The sequence below is a fragment of the Pithys albifrons genome, chromosome 1 (assembly GCF_047495875.1).
Source record: "Pithys albifrons albifrons isolate INPA30051 chromosome 1, PitAlb_v1, whole genome shotgun sequence".
In the NCBI taxonomy this organism is placed as follows: Eukaryota; Metazoa; Chordata; class Aves; order Passeriformes; family Thamnophilidae; genus Pithys; species Pithys albifrons.
The window spans coordinates 33,768,170-33,786,230 of record NC_092458.1 but is presented as its reverse complement, the minus strand read 5'-3'; the positions used below and the strand labels follow the sequence as shown (position 1 = coordinate 33,786,230).

Here is an 18,061-nt window from a genome sequence, read left to right as displayed (position 1 = left end):
CAGAACTAACTTACTATTCTTCCAGCCACCCTTTTTTTCTCAATACCTAGCTCAAAGCTATTGTTTGGGAACACTTCTTTGAGTTTTATTTTCGCCAGTGGTAAAAGCTTGTTCAGTTCACTGTTTCACCTTAACAATATGTACTTTCTGAAATCTGACTGCATTTGGGCTTTTATCTCTCAGATAGAAGAAAGTGAGGAGGAATGGGGAGTTCCACATTGCCTGACACTACGAGGTCAACACCAGTCCATCGTTGTTGCTGCAAGGTAATTCAGCTGAGAAAACATACGCATGTGAACTCTCTTTCTCTGCAACTGTCACAGTGGGACAGAAAGGAATCATTTTGTTTGTATTTGCTCCTAAAACAATTTCAAATTCTTTTGTGAAAGCCACTTGAGTGGCAAAAAAAGGAGAGAAAACAGGTAGCATCTTGTGTCTCAATTTCGTTATTTTATTTAAAAGTTAGCTCAGTTTCTGACTGTTTCTAAAAGTTTGCTTTCAGCCTTGAAAGTGAATAAAACCTGAATTTTAATTGTAGTACCCGCACTGAAATGGATAAATGGACTGAGGACATCCAGATGGCAATAGACCTGGCAGAGAAAAGCAGTAGCCCTGCCCCAGAGCTACTGGCAAGCAGCCCACCTGACAATAGTAAGTAAATGCTAGAGAGTAGGTTTTACTCATATTTGTCAGTATGACTGCTAATTGCTTCTAAGCAAAGTGGTGAAAAATGCTGGCCACATCAAACCCATCCATTGGAAGTTGATTTACATATATCTGTATGTATAGATATATTTATAGATATGTCATTTTAACATTCTTGTTGATGTAAGCAGAAAGTTTCATTGAATAGAGAAGTTACTTAAGCATAATGATTCCAGGAACTATATAACCAGATCTGGGCAGTGCCTGTCCTTGGAAGGTATTGAAAACACCAACAAAGCATGGTAGTTAGTCTTTAACACTTGCAGAAACACATTGAATAAATACATAAAATATAATAATCTACTTGAAATCTGCACAAAATTACTTCTAAAATTATGTTTTAAAATTAGTTCACAATATTGTGGACAGACTTGATTTGTTTAATTTTTCCAATTATATATGTTGTTGCATAGAGGAAGAAAGATGCTTTTTCCCTGCATTTCATAGAGTCTCCTGATGAAACTACTGTAGACCAGGAATCTGAGGACGACCTCAGTGCATCCCGCACCTCACTCGAACGTCAGTCACCACACCGTGGCAACACTACGGTGCACGTCTGCTGGCACAGAAATACCAGTGTTTCAATGATCGACTTTAGTATTGCTGTGGAGGTATCTGCCTCAGAACGACCTGAACTGCAGCTCCAGGCTCGCTTTTGAATGGCAATTTCCTTTCTGCTCCTCCTTCTTAAGTGCACTGTTACATTGTCTCCTTCTGGGGAAGTTTCAGGCACACCTATTGAGCTGCCTCCCATATTCTCCAAAGATGGCATAAACTATCACTCAAGAAGCATGTATCTGCTCCCATAGTGCACCTCTGTAAAATCAGTTCAAGCAGTAGCTTTCACAGAAATAACTGTCCAAAAAAATGCTGATGCCGTTTGAAATTTAAAGCAGTTCAAACTGTCTTAATGTTTTCAGATACAGCCGCATTAAGTCATTGCTGGAGCAGAAAGGATATTGTCTTTGGCTGCTGCAGCCAGAGTTTTAATTATGTGTATTACTAACTTACTTTCTTTACCTAGCCATCTTTTCTGGAACCTTGTCTCATTGCTCAGTCTCATCTGCTTTTCCTTTATTTGCGTTTTCCACCTCAAAATAGAAACCCTTTTTTCTCCCCTGATCACAGCTACGCCAATTTGAAACACCTTTGTTAATTCTGTACTCAACAGCTGAGGTGCAGACACTGACTTTTCAAAGACGGGAATAAAACACTCCTAGTTCAGTATAGGTTTTAGGATGAAGTGGTAAGCCTGCTAAGGTGTTCTTCCTTCACCCAAGAGGGTATCCTGGGAGCTCTGAGTACTTTATTACAGCCCTCATCAAATGGAAATTTATGCTGAATGAAAATGGAAAACAGATTCTTCAAGCTGAGTGCACTTGCACTCAAGCCGCAACCTCAGACATCAGACCATCATTGCTCTAGAGAAGATGTACTGATGCAGAACACAGAGATGTAAGGACACACATATTCCTAGTTTGTGTAACCCACCTCTGTTTTTAAACAGAAGGTCAGTTTGTTGCTGAAATATAGCAAGAAAAATTATTCCATACTAGAAAATGTTACTGTAGAGCGTCATTTAGATCCCACACAGGTGGATTTTCTGCTCCTTACACCCTTATATCCTGCAAGGGATAATTCAGCACAGGACAAGGTCTAGTATTTTTCCCTAAAGCAGAGGTCTTATTTTAAATAGATATAAAACTTAAACCAGTGACTCATTCTAACTATTAAAACATATAGTCAGACAAATCTATCTGAGATCAGTGCTCATTGTTCCTCATTTTTGTTCCTTCCCCATGCCTCAAATGAACATAAACAAAGCAGTGAACACCAAACATACCCTGGAGATATGTGTCGTTCTGTGAAAACATCTTCAGCTCCACTGCTGCTCCATGTGTGGCAGGTTACACTCATGCTCACGTCATTCTGTTGGTGCCTCTCACTTCAGCATTACCGTTTATTTTCTTTGTGTCTCTCCCTCCTCTCTGTCTCTCTCATGGTAGAAGAACCTCTCTCTGTCAGTGACTGTTCCTCCCTACCTGCTGGACTGATCAGTGATCAGCGGCCTGTTTCCATTTCATATGTCTGCTGGTACCGAATGCAAAGCCTGTCCTTTTATGATATCCTCCAGAGTAATGAGGTAACAGAAAATTAAGGAGAACATGTGTAACTTAGGACAAGGAGGCAGCAGTCCAGATATCAGAGAATGGGATGATTTAAAGGAAAGGCTTTAACATATATCCCAGGCTGGTGAAAACAGAACTTTTTAAGAATACTTCATTTGTAGTAGGTACACCAGAACCCACAGATTTCTACTATTAAGCTTTACACATTAAGTTATTAGCTTTTGCATGAGATAAACAGAATGATGTAAACACCTATTTTGATCCAGGTGAGAGCCCTTATAATCAACAAGAAATGGGAACTCATTAATAATTCACTGAGAATTCCCCTTTATTTACAGGGAAAAATAATACTGCACTTTACATATTCAGTATGTGAAGAGCATTTTCCTCGACCAGTGTTTAAATACATGTACTTAGTTATGGCTTCCTCCTCCTTTTTGTTAAACTATCCAAAATCCAGCTAAGAATAAGGTTCCTAGTCCTTGGTTTTGAAATTTTTGAGATGTTACCGTGTGAACTGCCTGGGTACCGAGAGCTCAATCTTTATCTGCAACTCTAAAGTATGTCATAATTTTCCTTTACATCACAAATTCATGTCAGACTTTCTGTTTCCATTCTATTTAAGTATCATTGTTAAAGAACAGAGTAGGATGATAAGACTTATGCTTAGTAGTAGATTACTGGAAACCACTTCAATTGAGAAAATAATTACTGTATTAGCTTTGAGTTTTTGTAAGTACTCAGCTGAAAAAAAAGCAAACCATAAAGTACTGTTTAGCAGTAATAAAATGCAGAAAAGTATGTCCATTCAACTGAAACATTTTCATGTACCACAAGGTCACATACAGCCAAATAAGGTCAAATAATTTTTGTTACAATAATTAAACTGCAGGTACTCTTCACTGTTTCATTTGGCTACTTTTGATCTGTTTCAGAACCAGCTGTCTGGAAACCTCCTAAGAAAATTCAAAAACAGCAATGGGTGGCAGAAGCTTTGGGTGGTGTTCACCAACTTCTGCATGTTCTTCTATAAATCGCACCAGGTAAGCACCTGGGCAAGTCTGTATGCCTCGAGATGTTTGGTGGGTTTTTTTCCAGAGAGTGAGAAGAGAAAAAAGTGGACATCAGTTACAGATGCTGGAGGCAAGAGAAGCAGGTGCACTGGTCGTGGCTACACACACAGCCCTCACTGCCACTGGAACACAGAGCAGGGCCTGCTCTCAATCTGCTCCCATGTCTTTCCTGAAGCTTTTAATAGTCACAGTACAGTTCATCCTTCAAAGTACAGCACAGCTCACTACTCCTCAGAAGTTGTGGTTCGAGTTTAAATAAGACTTACTGCTTGCACAAGTTCTGAGATTATTACAATTAAAAATTATGGAGGATATTCTACATGTAAGAGAGATAAAGAAATTTGTTCAAACATGCCATGCTATGACATGCCATGAAAGGACTTAAGCAATGAATGCTGCTGGGTGGCCAGCACACTTCTAAAGGAGTAGATGTTTGCAAGCCAAAGATGAACATGTGTGGTGTCCTGCTGCTGGTCTGTAACAGTGGCCAATTGAAACTACCAGACAATTAATTAAGTTTATTGCAAGAGTATAAGCCTGGCATTTTTCCACACACATGTGGAAATGCAGTGATCTTTAATTAAATAAGTGTGTATCTGCCTTCCATTTACTTATGTGCTCTCTTTACTTAAGGGCATTTGATCTCACAGCACTTGCCATCCTATCTTTTCAGGACAATCATCCTTTAGCCAGCCTTCCTTTATTGGGATATTCACTTACCATTCCTTCTGAATCTGAAAACATTCACAAAGATTATGTGTTCAAGCTACATTTCAAATCCCACGTGTACTACTTTAGGGCTGAAAGTGAATATACATTTGAAAGGTAAGTTTGTCTTCTGTGAGAGAAAATTTTTATTAAATTCCAGGAGTGTTTTTCTGAACAAGGCCAGTAGATGTAAAGTTTAACAAATTGTTTCAGTAACACAGGCAAGTAGTTCAGCCCAACTGGAGAAAGAACTTCTTAAAATTATAAAAGAAATTTTAAACCTGATACCACTAAAATCAAGCAATTGGTTTTGATGATGTGGAAGCCGTAACAGTAATTGTTGCAAAATGTTGAATTATCCAGTCCAAATTGATCAGGCTGGCTGTATGGGGAACATTAGGTCTCAGATTTCATAGCATCATAGAATGGTTTGGGTTGGAAGGGACCTTAAAGACCATCTAGTTCCAACCACCTCTGACCCCCTTTCACTAGACGAGGCTGGTCAGAGTCCCATCCAACCTGGCCTTCAGGAAGCATGTGAACAGATCACAGGCCTTCTCAGGAGCTCTTCAGAACAGCTTTGCTCTCTCTAGTACAAACAGCATGGAAAATCCACACTTGAAATAAAATTTCAGTTTTTCATAGAAACAGCTGTTCCTACTACATATTTATGCCACTTCAGCATGTAATTTTTACACTTCCCACTGAACTTTAGATATATAGGGAACCAGGGAAAAGGCACTACTCCTCCTAATTTGTGGTTTGTGGTTGTTCATACTGGAAACTAATTTAACTTTTATATGAGGCATTAACAGAACAAAAATCCTAATATCCTTATCAAAGAAAGTTATTTGTAAGTTTTAGCCATGCCAGTCTAAAGCTATAATTAAGACAAATTGTGGGAAAGAGGTGATAAAACACAAAATCCCTTTCTCAGTTCTGTGAAAAAAAAAAGTAGAAATTGCAGCTAAAGTCCATTTTTTCACTCTTGAATTAAGATATTTGGTGGCTGAAGACCAAGTAAAGCCACTACTAAGCTCATGAGTTTTGGGTCCCCCACCTGCTCTTTATTCTCTAAACCTTCTTTCAGTAGTGGCAGTCATTTGGACCCTCCTGACTTCAGATGGACTTAGGAGTTAAGTAGCAAGCAAGGTGCTCCTGTAGGCACTGAAAATAAAACTGTACAACTAATAGTACAGAGAGATCTTTCAAGAACTCTTCCCTTGGAAATTGACTATTCTTTTGTCTGTGTCTTTCCTCGTGCCTCCTCACAGATGGATGGAAGTGATCCGAAGTGCCACCAGCTCTGCCTCACGCACCCGAGCTCTGAGTCATAAAGAGCCTCACGCCTATTGACGGCTACACAAGCCGCCGTGTTGATTGTCCAGCAGCTGCTGATTTTCTAGAGGACATTTGAAACTCTTTTCTCCCTCCATGTTTAGGAAAACTTACGATTTGGTAAAAGAAGAGAATAAGTATGGTTTTGCAGAAACTTTCACAATTCCTCAGCAAAACTGTTTAAGTTCTATGTATACTCAGACTAGCTTACCATCATCCCAGTGGCTGCGGTTCATTTCATGTCTTGTATTTTGTCATTCTGTGCTGTTTTTAGCTTGTGCCAGTATTAAAATATTGTCCTTATTAGAGTGCCAAATGCCAAAAGACATTTTGTTGCCTCAAAGATTGCACCTAAAAAAAACCCCAGATGACTTAAATCTGAAAACTTTTCCTCTGAGGCAAACACTTATTTCTTCTCTTTTCATGAAAATATATTATTTTTTTTTACCCTGTTAATCTCTAGACTGCTGGATTTATAAATGTAGATGGACTTTCACAGTATAGAATATAATTATATACACAGCAAGCAGTCTAACAGGAATGAGGTAACTTTCAGATTTCATGGTTTTTTTCCCAGTCTTTCTACATTTATTCAGCAAGGATTTACTAATTTTCTATCTTTAACAAGGAAACAGTTTACAGGTCATTCTTATTTCCCTTTGGGGTTACAAATCCATGTGGTATAAATAAAGTATAGGATTCTTATCTAACCATTTTCTTGGTGCAAGTTGACCAAACTGTTCATCTGTTGGCTTTGAAAAGTGAATACTACTTGCAAGATGAAAAATTTTTAAAATAATCCAGTGCAATATTATTTGGGCTGTTAATGTACTGTGAATGGTATGTACAAGAAGAAATTAAAGGCTGTGGTGACATTCTGCTGTTTGTTTTACGAACTTGAAAGAAAACCTGTATGCTATGAGAACCACAGCTATTTGTGATATATTTTTAGAGCGTTTTGGTAACTGAATTGCTCTAAGCTGAAGGTACTACTGAAGCCTCAAGTTTTCATCCTGCTTGCTACACATCCCAACTTGACTTTCAGTTTCGTGTTGGAATTTCAGTCTCTCACTCCCCTGGGGCTCAGTAGACAGAGACCAATTGATACAGCTTGCAGCAAAACTACCCATTTCATGAATCTGGCTTTAACATCAGGTAGCAGAGCATTTTGGATAAGCTGGTGGCCCACTTAAAATGTTGGCAGCACTATGTCTACTAGGCTTAGAATGCTTTTCCTCATGGTTTAAGAAACACTTGGTCATGAGGGTGATGTAAAACTTCCATTATGGGAAGTCTGGTGTGCTGGTAACACACTCATTGCTATTCTGAGCCTCTGAGGAAACACAGGCAGAGGGGGCCTGAATGTTGATCTGGGAAATGGAGCTGGGGCAATTCTACCCCTACTTTTTCTTCATCTAGCTGTTTGCTTTGTTAATGGCTTACCTGTGTGCAATGTATATAACAGCTTGTTGCAGCTTTGCTCACAACAAAAGGGAATAAAATACCTCACAATACTATTGTACATATTCCTGTTTTGAGACAGTAAAGCCTTCTTTGTATTATCCCTGACTCCAAACAAAGCCACGCACATACCTCCATCCAAAAAGAGGATGGACTCCTAGCCCCCTAGGACAAGCAGCGGTCCCTATGGCCAAATCCAAGCTCACCCTGACAAAGGGAAACAGCTGATTCACTGTACTTGCTTCAGCTGCAGGTAAACCCCTGGGCAGGTAACCTGTTGTAGTTGCTCTTTCCCTTAGCTATTGCCCCTGACAGTCAGTACTGATGCAACAATCACACCACCCTATAGCATCACCTCTGGCTACGATGTGCTGAAGGACAAACTTAAAAAGTAGGTAGGAAAATGTGAAGCCCTTTTTCCCAGTTACAGGCCCCACTGCTTGTCCATTCCAAGCCTCTATCCCTGCTCTGTTGTGCCAAAGCAAGTGAGGTCAACCACCGCAGTGAACCAGTAACCTACAGGAACTACAGTGCTTTAGGACTGACCAGAAATGAGTACAACTATCTCTGCAGTGAGGAAAGGTGGAAATAGCATGGCACAGATTAACAACCACCCTAGCTGCACCCTTAAGGATCTGGAAAACAAAGCTGAAGAAGGAAGAGCACATGATGTTGCTATGAAGTAAAACATCACAGACCTGATCGCCTCCAAATTATTACTGAGCTGTAAAGTAGTACCTGCAACACCTTACAAGCCTGCCAGGGCCCTGCATCTGCCCTTCAGAATTGTTATCTACAACAGTGAAAAGTTTTTTTTAATGGAAATTATATTCCGCACCGTGCCCTGAATTCAGCTGCAATTGAATTTTAGTTTAGATCCCTGGGGTTTGTTGGATACAATCTTCATTACTGCTATCTGCTGCAGAAGTTTATTCTGAGCTCTCAGAAGAAATAAGGTAACACCTTTTCTATGTTTCATTGTCATACAAAAGTAAATTTGGAAAATAAGGCAAAATTCAAGATACAGTGCTATTTATCATAACAGAGGAGACCAAGCTAGGGCTGTGGATTCAAATTCAGAGTGTCCACATGATTCATCATTTTCTTCTTTTTGTATTATCTCTTCCCTATAGAATAGAAAGATTTAAAATAAGCTTTTTTTCCTTCACTACCAGTGTGATTATTTTAAACGGAACCATGTGAACTTCTGTCATTGACAGCACTTTTCTAGTTCTTTACTCCCAAAGTTAACCAAAAATGAACCGATGGTAGAAGAATAAAGTCAACTGTGACAGTTGTATCTTGCAATCAGGCAAAATCCACATTTGTGAACAAAATCCAGTGTGCTAGAAAGCTGTAATATACAACCACTTATTTGTAACCCTGATTCACATCATATTGCTGCCCATGTAGCCAAGTGAGGCCTGCAAACAGGCAGGGTCAGTGTGCTGGGTCAGTAGCCATGACTAAACACACCACTCTCAGCAGCAGGAAAACCTCACACTGGTCATTCCAGGAGATTTACTCTTAGTGTTGTTATTAATCAACAGGAATAGGGGCCAGTTTCAAATACCAAGCAAATAAAAACAAAACAGGAACTTTATTGCCACAGGAGGTTGCACCACACACTTGGAAACAGAAAAGCCTTGACTCCCATGGAGAGCCTTTCTACAAGATTAAGCATCTCCACCATTTATCTGCTGTCTAACTTTCATTAAGATGTATTTATTAATATACTTCAAGACTATCTATTTTCAGGAAATTTTAACTAAACAATGCTCAATGCCTTTATAAATTCAGCTGAGACCAGCCAAAAATGACAGACTAAAATACAAGTTGGCAGGTAGGGGAAAACAAGCTGTGATTGCAGAAACCTTGGTAAGTCTCTGACTAAAGAAACGAGGAAGGAAATTTTGGTTTAGAGACAAAAATCATGTGTAATAGTCTACCCTTCCATCAGCCAAGAACAAAACAGAGATTCAAGATGTGAAAAGCCCAATTTTCACCATTCTATTGTTTTATACAGAACTAATTACATGATCTTCTCCCTCAGAAGCAAACACAATTACGTATGTGCAGGCAAGTCCAATTGCTAGAGCACATGGACATCCCCTCTGCCCTGGGGGCACAGGAAAGTTGATAGGAGGAAAAGAAATAATTGGCTATGTGCCACACGTACAGTTTTTAGCAGCAGAAAATATTAATGAAATATAATTACAGGTGTGCAGCTGTCACACAGTTTGTCACTAGTTAAAGGTGCAACCCTTGGGGATTGCAATTCAATGTAAGCACTTCATTATTTTCACTTGGCTGGCAGGACAGGGACTACAAAATAGGTTTTAAATCACTGCCATATGTAAATGGGTACAAATTCTGAGATGATTACCACTAAAAACACCGGCTTGCTTACAAACTTTTTGCTTATCATTACTGACATGTGGGTGTTAACTGTGCTAGAAACCCACAAGACCATCCCCTCCTGGGAAGGGACCCCAAATCTCATCTTACTGACCACTCAAGTGCCAACATTTTGTCAAACTTTTCCTTCTTTATTTCTCGCTCATGTAGTTTACAAGGACATTTATTATGTTGGTGTAGTGACAGAAGTAAAATTTAAATACACTGTTACAAACAGGCAGCAGCATTACAGAAAACAAGATATATACTTTAATCGTCCTCTCTAATCATGCTTTAATGGCAGCAGGAAACCATTACATACGTCTTGTCTGTGGCATACACTCAGTGCACATAGTCACTAGTCAGTGCCACACTCAGTCACTAGCACATCTGCAAAACACAGTTAAAAAGAACAAGCCGATTTGTGCTATAGCATAAGCTCCACCTCAACAGCTTACAAAACGACTTGAGATTGCCCTGATCCTTGCATTATACCTGTGCTTATCAGAATTCCAGATAATCTTCCAATGGTGACATTTCTGGAAGGCAAAAATGCATTTCCTTCAAAGTAAGGTTAATGTGAAACTGCTACAAACTGGTACCACATTGTTTAAAAAGTAATACAGAACATCACACAAAGTAGCTGAATGAGAAATTGCACAACTACGTTAAAAGCACATTAAAAGGCAGAAGAAGAGGTGATGGTGGCTACAGTAGGATGTGAACTCACATCATGCCAACTGCTTTGCAGTGACGTGCCCACACACCCAGCCTTACCTTCCGTCTCCACCCTCCTGCATAGCAGGGCAGAACACCCCTCTCAAGCTGTTCCATAATAATTGGTTCATCTGTCTGAATCCACACATGCACACGCTGAATGTCTGGAACTGCACAGGAACTGTGGCAATTAGAGAAAGAGCTGCTTTGTTACTACACCAAAAGCATCCTGTGCCCCAGCGATCATGCCACCGCCCTTCAGTAAACTGGCCAACTACAAAGTGCAACTGCAAGGAAAATTAAGTTAAAAAAATAGATTACACATCTGATACTTACAAAAAAGCAAGCCTTCAGTTAAAATAACTGATTTTATTGTTTTTAAACAGTGAGTTTATTTACTGCCTAATCATGAAATCCCTGACAAATAAGCAGTTCTACTAATTTAAATGTTTGCATAAATAGAGATAGCTTGTCATTTAGTATAGTCAAGACTGCGTGAAATACTACCTGCACAGAAAAATCATCAGTGCAACATCGTAACACAGACATGTTTATAGGATGAAACAACCTCTCAAAAATATCAATACACTTCTTTTTCTCTGACAAACCGAGGCAGTGCTTCTTTCAAATGAAGCTCTTTTTCTGTTACCGATATAGACCTGATTTTTAAAGCATCAATACTTTTCAAACGCAAATGATTGTACTTCTACATTCAAGATAGAGCACACTTTCTTTTTCAGTGAATCTCAGTTTAAGATAGTCTATACTTAAATAATCTATATATTACATATAAAAATACACATCTCTACCATAAATGAGGTCCTGTCTTCTTCTAAATGCCCAAGCCTTTTGGCCAGCTGCTCTTACTGTAGGTTCTACTCATCTTAAGTGCCAACATATTCATCAAGCAAATTCTGCCACCATCTACTCAGAGAAGTATTTTCACAACATACAATCCTGGAACACAACTAGAATGCAACTCAAAACATGTATGTATAACTTTTCAAATGAGTGTTCAAAAAGCATACCTTAACAATTTAATTTGCTGATTGAAAAATTCTTAACCCATTCAAGCCAGCACTATAAACTATGTCTCAGAGTTGTGTGCATCTCCAAATAAGTTTGTTTTAATTTCCAGTCTCTATATTACAGATGAATAGGGAATAGCTCACATTAATCAAACTATATTTCCAATGCAAACACACCTGTTGATTTCCATGTGCTGTGACAGCACACAGATCTATTAGGGCTGAATGTTCTAGTATTGACACATCAACAGGTGAATTTCCCACTGTGCCATATTCAGATATTAATCAAAGAGGAGTTATAAAACATTGCTCAAATTTATGCACTGTTCAATTTACCTCAAATTCCCTTAGCCGTAAAGGAAAGCCATTGCCTCCTTAGGCTGACAAACACACTGTGCCTATGAGCATGGCCACAAGATGAACGCACATTCATCCATTTCTTTCAGCAAGCTTCAACCTGGGCAGAAGCTTCCTAGCTCTGTTTGCAAGACAGTATTCTCTTACTGTCAAATTCTTAAATTAATAAATTAAGGCTTTTAATATGCATAGACTAAGGGCTACCACAGAGATATGAAGTCCTGCAAGGAGACCTCACCAGCCTTCAGACTGGTTAGTGAATGGGCCTTTATGTACCAAGCCAGATAGATATGCCTATATTTTTTAATGTTAACCCTTTCTGTTAATTCATATTAAAAAAAAAGTAGTAAAGAGGTAAGTTACCTCACTGTCATGCAAAGCATAAAATCCTCAATTTCTTCATTAAAAAGAAGGCAAAAATGCTCTCTTACCCACTGGAATAAGAAGCACCAAGGTAAACCTCAGAGTACTACTGGGGGGGGGGGGGGGGGATGTAAAAATAGCAGCTACCTAATGAACTGTGCACATAGCTGATGAACTAATGTTACTATGTCGAATATCTATAAAGCCTGATGTCAGTTATCAAAAAACCTTCACAGGAACAGTGGAAATTTCGAAGCTCAGAATTTTCAAGAAATAACTTCTCTGGGGAAACAAGCAATAGAACCCAGCACATAACACTTGGGCTCAGTTTTGCAGCCTTTGTGTCCAGTGTCTGTCACTTTTGGTAAAGAGATGCACAGATCAAGGCAGCAAGACCGAATATTGAATCTATGGATAATTTTTCTTTTATGCTGAAAAACATTGATTTTAATGATGAAAATAGGCATGATGAAGAAATACTTGCCACTGTCTCAGAGTCAACACCTTAGTGAGATATTTCAGAATAAATGAAGTGAATAAAGACTTATTTGTGTAAGCATTCAAATGTGTCCAGGTAAAAAAAAGATTGTATCTGAATTTCACAAGCTTCACAGATGTCTGTTACTAAAACTGAACAATAGATAGGGTTCAGAATTTGCATTGGCACAGTTTAAAACTGAAAATATGAAAAAGCTCATTCTTTAGGAAAACCAAGAATTTAAATTTAAAGCTTTGAGAGGCAAGGTGTAAGAAATTTAAAACAACTGTTAGAAAGCCAAGCTCAGAATATAGATAAAAAGGAAGACATACTGGAGAAACAGAATAAAATTATGTCTGTACTGAGGTACAAATAGAAGGTTCCATAGTACAGGATTAACTCTTTCAATGGCAAATACTTCACATACAAAAATCAAACCAAGATTCACTTATCACATAATTCAAACTTTACATGTAGTAAAGGCAAGGCAATACTCAGTTATAGCCTGTCAAATATTTACCCCACTAACATTATCTACAAAAGCACTTTACCATTTTGTACACAGTGATTCCTTATGCATGTTGAAAGGCTTTCTGTTAAAAAAGACATTATATACATATCTGTACACAATTCCAACAACCATGCTCCATCTCCCAGTGGAATTCTTAAAGCAAGATACCTGAGGTTTCTCATTATCTTTAATTTCACTATCACAAACCTAAATATACATTTCAGATTTTACAAAAGGACACCTCCCTGGAATATGTGCATTATTATTTAAAAAAATTATAGCTTTAAGGAGCTGAAAAAACTGCCTCCATTCAAAAGACTTCATTTTCACTCTTGTACATTTAGGAATGTCCTTCAACCAAAGGACTTTCCAAGACTGAAAGGCAGAACAAAATAAGGATGTGTGCCTTCAATGCAGACACCATGGGATCTCTGCTGTCTTAGAAAAGTCAGGAAGAGTACATCAGTAGGATGAAGAACTTCCTCCAGCTAGTGAATATCTGAAAAGGAAAAGAAATAATTATTGTTGTGACTTACAGAAAGGCATTCTACAAGCAGCAATGAAAAGTTATTCCAGTTGAAGTTCCAACCTTTTTCCTTGCACAGTGACACACACCACTGCCACCATACAACAGTGAAATACACCATTAGAATATCACCATCACTGCTTTCATAGCAAACAGCAGCAACCTGAGTTCAATTGTGTTACTGAGCAGTATATAATGATGTAAGAACTCCATACAGCAGGGTAACATTTAGTGATGCCAACTTTCCTACTTCACAAGTTTACATCATAATGTTTTCAAAATATTACTGGGACAGGAAATCTGTATTTCTTGATCTAAGCACATTCTTAAATCATCAAAGAAAGAAGCACACATTTTAATCACATTAAGTCTTCAGTAAACTATCAAACAACTGAGATCAAAAGTGGAGGGGGAAGGAACTGGATTCACTTAAATTACTGGGCAGCTCTTCTAAGGGTTCCAATTAATTCATTCAGACAAAATTGCAAAATCCAGTTTTAACCAATCATAAGAGAAATGAAAAGGTCATTAAGAAATTTGTTGTTGAAAAACCATTTTCAGAAATTAGCTACCAAATTGAGAGGCTATTGTGAGTGCATACAGTGAACAACTTAATAAAGTAACAGACTGTATTTCCTGTAGCATTCAAATACCTTTCCAGAATATGACTAGCTCCAAAACCAGCTTTATCCACAAGGGAAAGCTAGTAAGTTATGGAATGGTTCAAATTCATTTTTAGCAGGGGATCCTGCCATTCGTTTCTTTACACTCCCTTGCTGGAAGGAGTGCTAGTCATGATGCCAATACTAGCTGAATATCATCCCTGAAAAGAAGAGAAAGTTCACCCAGATGGGATCCATCAACAAACATTCTCTATGAATAATTCTTTATCTCATTCAAAAAGAATGAAGTGCCTGCCTCCACTATTCTAAGACATTATGACCAAGAAAAACATTAACAGTCAAAGGAAGCAGAACAGAAGGAACACAAAATGCTAAATTGGTATATAAAGGGTTCTAACATCTTTCTCTTAGGAGAAAAATAATGACTGTTGCTGTCATGACAGGAAAATGTAAGATCATCTCCACTATCCCCAAAAATGCCCATGTCTGGGCATTGTCTCCACATGGTCATTTTCAAACTGAGATGGAAGTTCAACTTTTTCAATTCTGCCAGGATCAACTGAGACAGGACAGGACACCTGGCATCAGGAGTAACCTTTCAGCACTAGAGATGCTGACTAGGCTTAAGCAACAAACACGATTGCTTTGCAGATTTCTTGGCATTCATTTTTACTGAATGAGAAAATGTCACCTGGCAACTCTCTGCTTTACCTTCAGAGGTGGCACCAAGGTGTGGTTATAGACAGTGTAAAGGAGACACCTGCTCAGGGTGATATTTGTCAACGCAGTAGTCCATAATTAATTATTGCACTGAGTTTTTTCTAGTACCAAGCAATTCCACCTGGCTGGTGTAAGAGTCACAATAGTTACGGGTTCCCGGATTCAGGGTTGCATTTAAAGCCTCTTCAAGGAGCAATTCTGAAATTTATACTCCTCATCTTCTCTCGTGTAGTATTAGAAAGAATAGAAAATTGAGTGTTTTGGCAAGAATATATTCCTAACCAAGGCAGTTAGAAAATCCTCTATGAAATTTGGCTTTTTGAAGACCAAATGTTGGTTTTGGAGACACCACCAAAAGGTCATACAGACTGTCTTTAATGAATGAATGAACCACTGACTATGCGGCTGAAAGAAACACACCCCAAATAAACAGTCAATTTATTCACGTGGGTAAAAGAAACTAAGAGAAACACAGAGCACTCTGCAACATACACCCAGATACTAAGAAAGCATGTGTGTCTCTTATGTGAACTGCAAAGGGAAAAGGCTGTCCAGTCTCATTTGACACACAATATGCACACTACCAGCATGAATGTATGTGCTATCACCTGAAGGTAGAAATTAGAACTAATGACACAATTAGGTTTTTTTCTAGTAAGCAAACACAACTGCACAAACTGTAAGTATGAGTGGTTTCCTTCTCTATCAGAAACAGAAATTAATTCTTCCAGTTTAACATGAGTCAAATATTTGTAGAATCAGATTTGCAGTTTTCTGTAACCCATAGTAAAATAGTCTCATTACCTCTGAAGCCTCTGCACGAGGTGTGACACCATGTTATCCGCAATGCCCGGACAAGTCTCTTCAGCTAAATAAATAGCCTTTCTCAGTTCTTCTATAGAATCTGTGTTACCACCACACACTTCACTCTTCTCTTTCAACTAAATGAAAATCAGGAAGAAATAAGGTGTTCATAAATATTTCTATATACAATGTAATTCAGAAGCTTGTTAGGAAGCAGCTGTCAGGGTTCACAATGTCAAGATTTGACTTTCATCAGACACCACCCTCACATACTGAAGACTTCCTTCCATCCTGAAGTTAGTCTTTGCACTACTTATCAGAATGTCATTCATCTTCACAAGTCTTCACTCTTCCCATATCCTATTCAACATGCTCACAGTCAAAAATTACAAGAAAGTATCCCAAGAAAGAAGCACTATTTACCTGTAGCTGTTTGGCTTCAAGATGTGCTTTTTATACTTACTTTAGTATTCACACAGGCATTGTTTTTTAAGTTGTTTTTAAGTATTTGGAAAAAAGCATAAAAAAATATAAAATTCAGAATGGGAACAAAATACCATTTTCAACACTGAAATTCAAAAGTGAAGTTCTTACTGATCTGGTCTACATCTATATCTTGCAACAGTGAAGAACTTGAAATTCATAACACCTAAATACATAAAGCTGTGTTAAAAATAGAATGCTGCAATCCAAACACTTACACACCACCTTCTTTTTCATGTTCATTGATTTAGACTAGCATGGTTGATGTCACTACTATGCATATGAAATATTTTTAGAAGTAAAACACAGACCTCAAAAGCAGACACATGTGAAAGCAAAGGGCACAGCTAAAACTTTACACATCAAAGGTTATTGCAAGCTTGGGTGTCATTCATCATACTTTTAAATTTTTTTAGACATAAATCTTGCAATTGTTAAGTTTTAAAGCAATGACTTACCTCTGCAAATAAAGGGGATATAACTGTAGACAGACATTGGGATAGAGGCCTCTTTGGGATATCCTTTCCCTTTAAAGAAAACAAAATTCTGACCAATTTATTTTTCTGGGAAAAAGCATCCTCATTGTATTTTAAGTAAAGACAAAATATAGTTCCAACATGCCACCCCTTATGAAATATCCGTTGCCATATATTTATATATGTAAAACATGTTCTACAACATCCTATTTCCAAGTACTGTAGCAAATAGAAGGTGAATTCAAATTTGAGGCTGCAGCACCTCAAATACATGCAAGCTCAAAATTAGAAGGGGAAAAAAACCCCTGCAATCCTACTTCTACATGCTAAATCAAAGACATGCTGATATTTACTAGGTTCCTTCTAAATGATACAATATTTTTCTCATATTTGCCCAGTTCTGATAAAAGCACACACAAAATTTTCAGGGCAAGTATAGCAACCACCTGCCCTGGCCACATAGGTTGCAGAAAATACGATGGAGTAGCTCCTAAGCATCCCTTATTCTGGATTGGTTTGGGGATTTTTCTGGACACAGGCACATTCTATTCATTGTTACATTGTAGCCTTTTCCCCTAAAAGACCAAAATGCCTACCCCAAAACTCCTGCCTAGATTTGCACTGTACTGGTTTTCATTTACTACACAGAAGATTTTAAAAATATGATATTGCCTGGTCTTCCTCCAGTGGTAACAGTTCACAAACTAGAGAAATATTTAGGTCCCTATTTTGTCAATTACAGAAAAAGGACACATTTACAGAATACCCAAACATCCAAGATTTAAAACATTTTGTGAAAGGCAACTGTAGCACACACAGTTGTAGCAAAAGTTCTGAAATTTTCACAACTTAAATGTTTGGAAAGGAATAAAATAAAAATCACTCCACTAAATTATTAACACAAGAATTTTCTCCTTGTATTACAAAGTAAGGATTTTGAGCACCTTGTTTCTTTGCAACTCCAAGGGCTGGGCTGCTCCATTCTCTAGATTCTTGGGGTCTTTTTCTCTTATTGTAAAGATCCACTCTTCTGAATCACTCCCACCTGAGGCCTGACCATCTGCTTCACTTCAAGGGAGGGGAAAAAAAAATAGATTTTTATTACCTACACCTTATTGTTGATGTTCATTCAATATACACTCTAAACATAAAGACAACATTGAA

General features: G+C 38.1%; 2 protein-coding genes across 7 annotated transcripts in view; one reads left to right on the top strand and one right to left on the bottom strand.

Annotated features, from left to right (window-relative positions):
• The window catches only part of FARP1 (FERM, ARH/RhoGEF and pleckstrin domain protein 1), a 209,997-nt gene extending 202,530 nt beyond the window's left edge, over positions 1–7,467 (top strand). For all 4 annotated transcript variants that reach the window (XM_071549227.1, XM_071549219.1, XM_071549210.1 and 1 more), the window contains exons 22-27: positions 184–266; positions 539–651; positions 1,153–1,316; positions 3,770–3,877; positions 4,581–4,732; positions 5,890–7,467. In XM_071549227.1, coding sequence (XP_071405328.1) covers positions 184–266; positions 539–651; positions 1,153–1,316; positions 3,770–3,877; positions 4,581–4,732; positions 5,890–5,971 — 702 coding nt within the window. In that variant the 3' untranslated portion in view covers positions 5,972–7,467. The remainder of the gene's footprint in view (positions 1–183; positions 267–538; positions 652–1,152; positions 1,317–3,769; positions 3,878–4,580; positions 4,733–5,889) is intronic.
• A 2,482-nt stretch (positions 7,468–9,949) lies between these two features.
• Positions 9,950–18,061, bottom strand: part of STK24 (serine/threonine kinase 24) — a 56,902-nt gene continuing 48,790 nt past the window's right edge. For all 3 annotated transcript variants that reach the window (XM_071549166.1, XM_071549187.1, XM_071549176.1), the window contains 4 exons: positions 17,842–17,965; positions 16,880–16,948; positions 15,939–16,075; positions 9,950–13,764 (listed from right to left, as the gene is read on the bottom strand). In XM_071549166.1, coding sequence (XP_071405267.1) covers positions 13,728–13,764; positions 15,939–16,075; positions 16,880–16,948; positions 17,842–17,965 — 367 coding nt within the window. In that variant the 3' untranslated portion in view covers positions 9,950–13,727. The remainder of the gene's footprint in view (positions 13,765–15,938; positions 16,076–16,879; positions 16,949–17,841; positions 17,966–18,061) is intronic.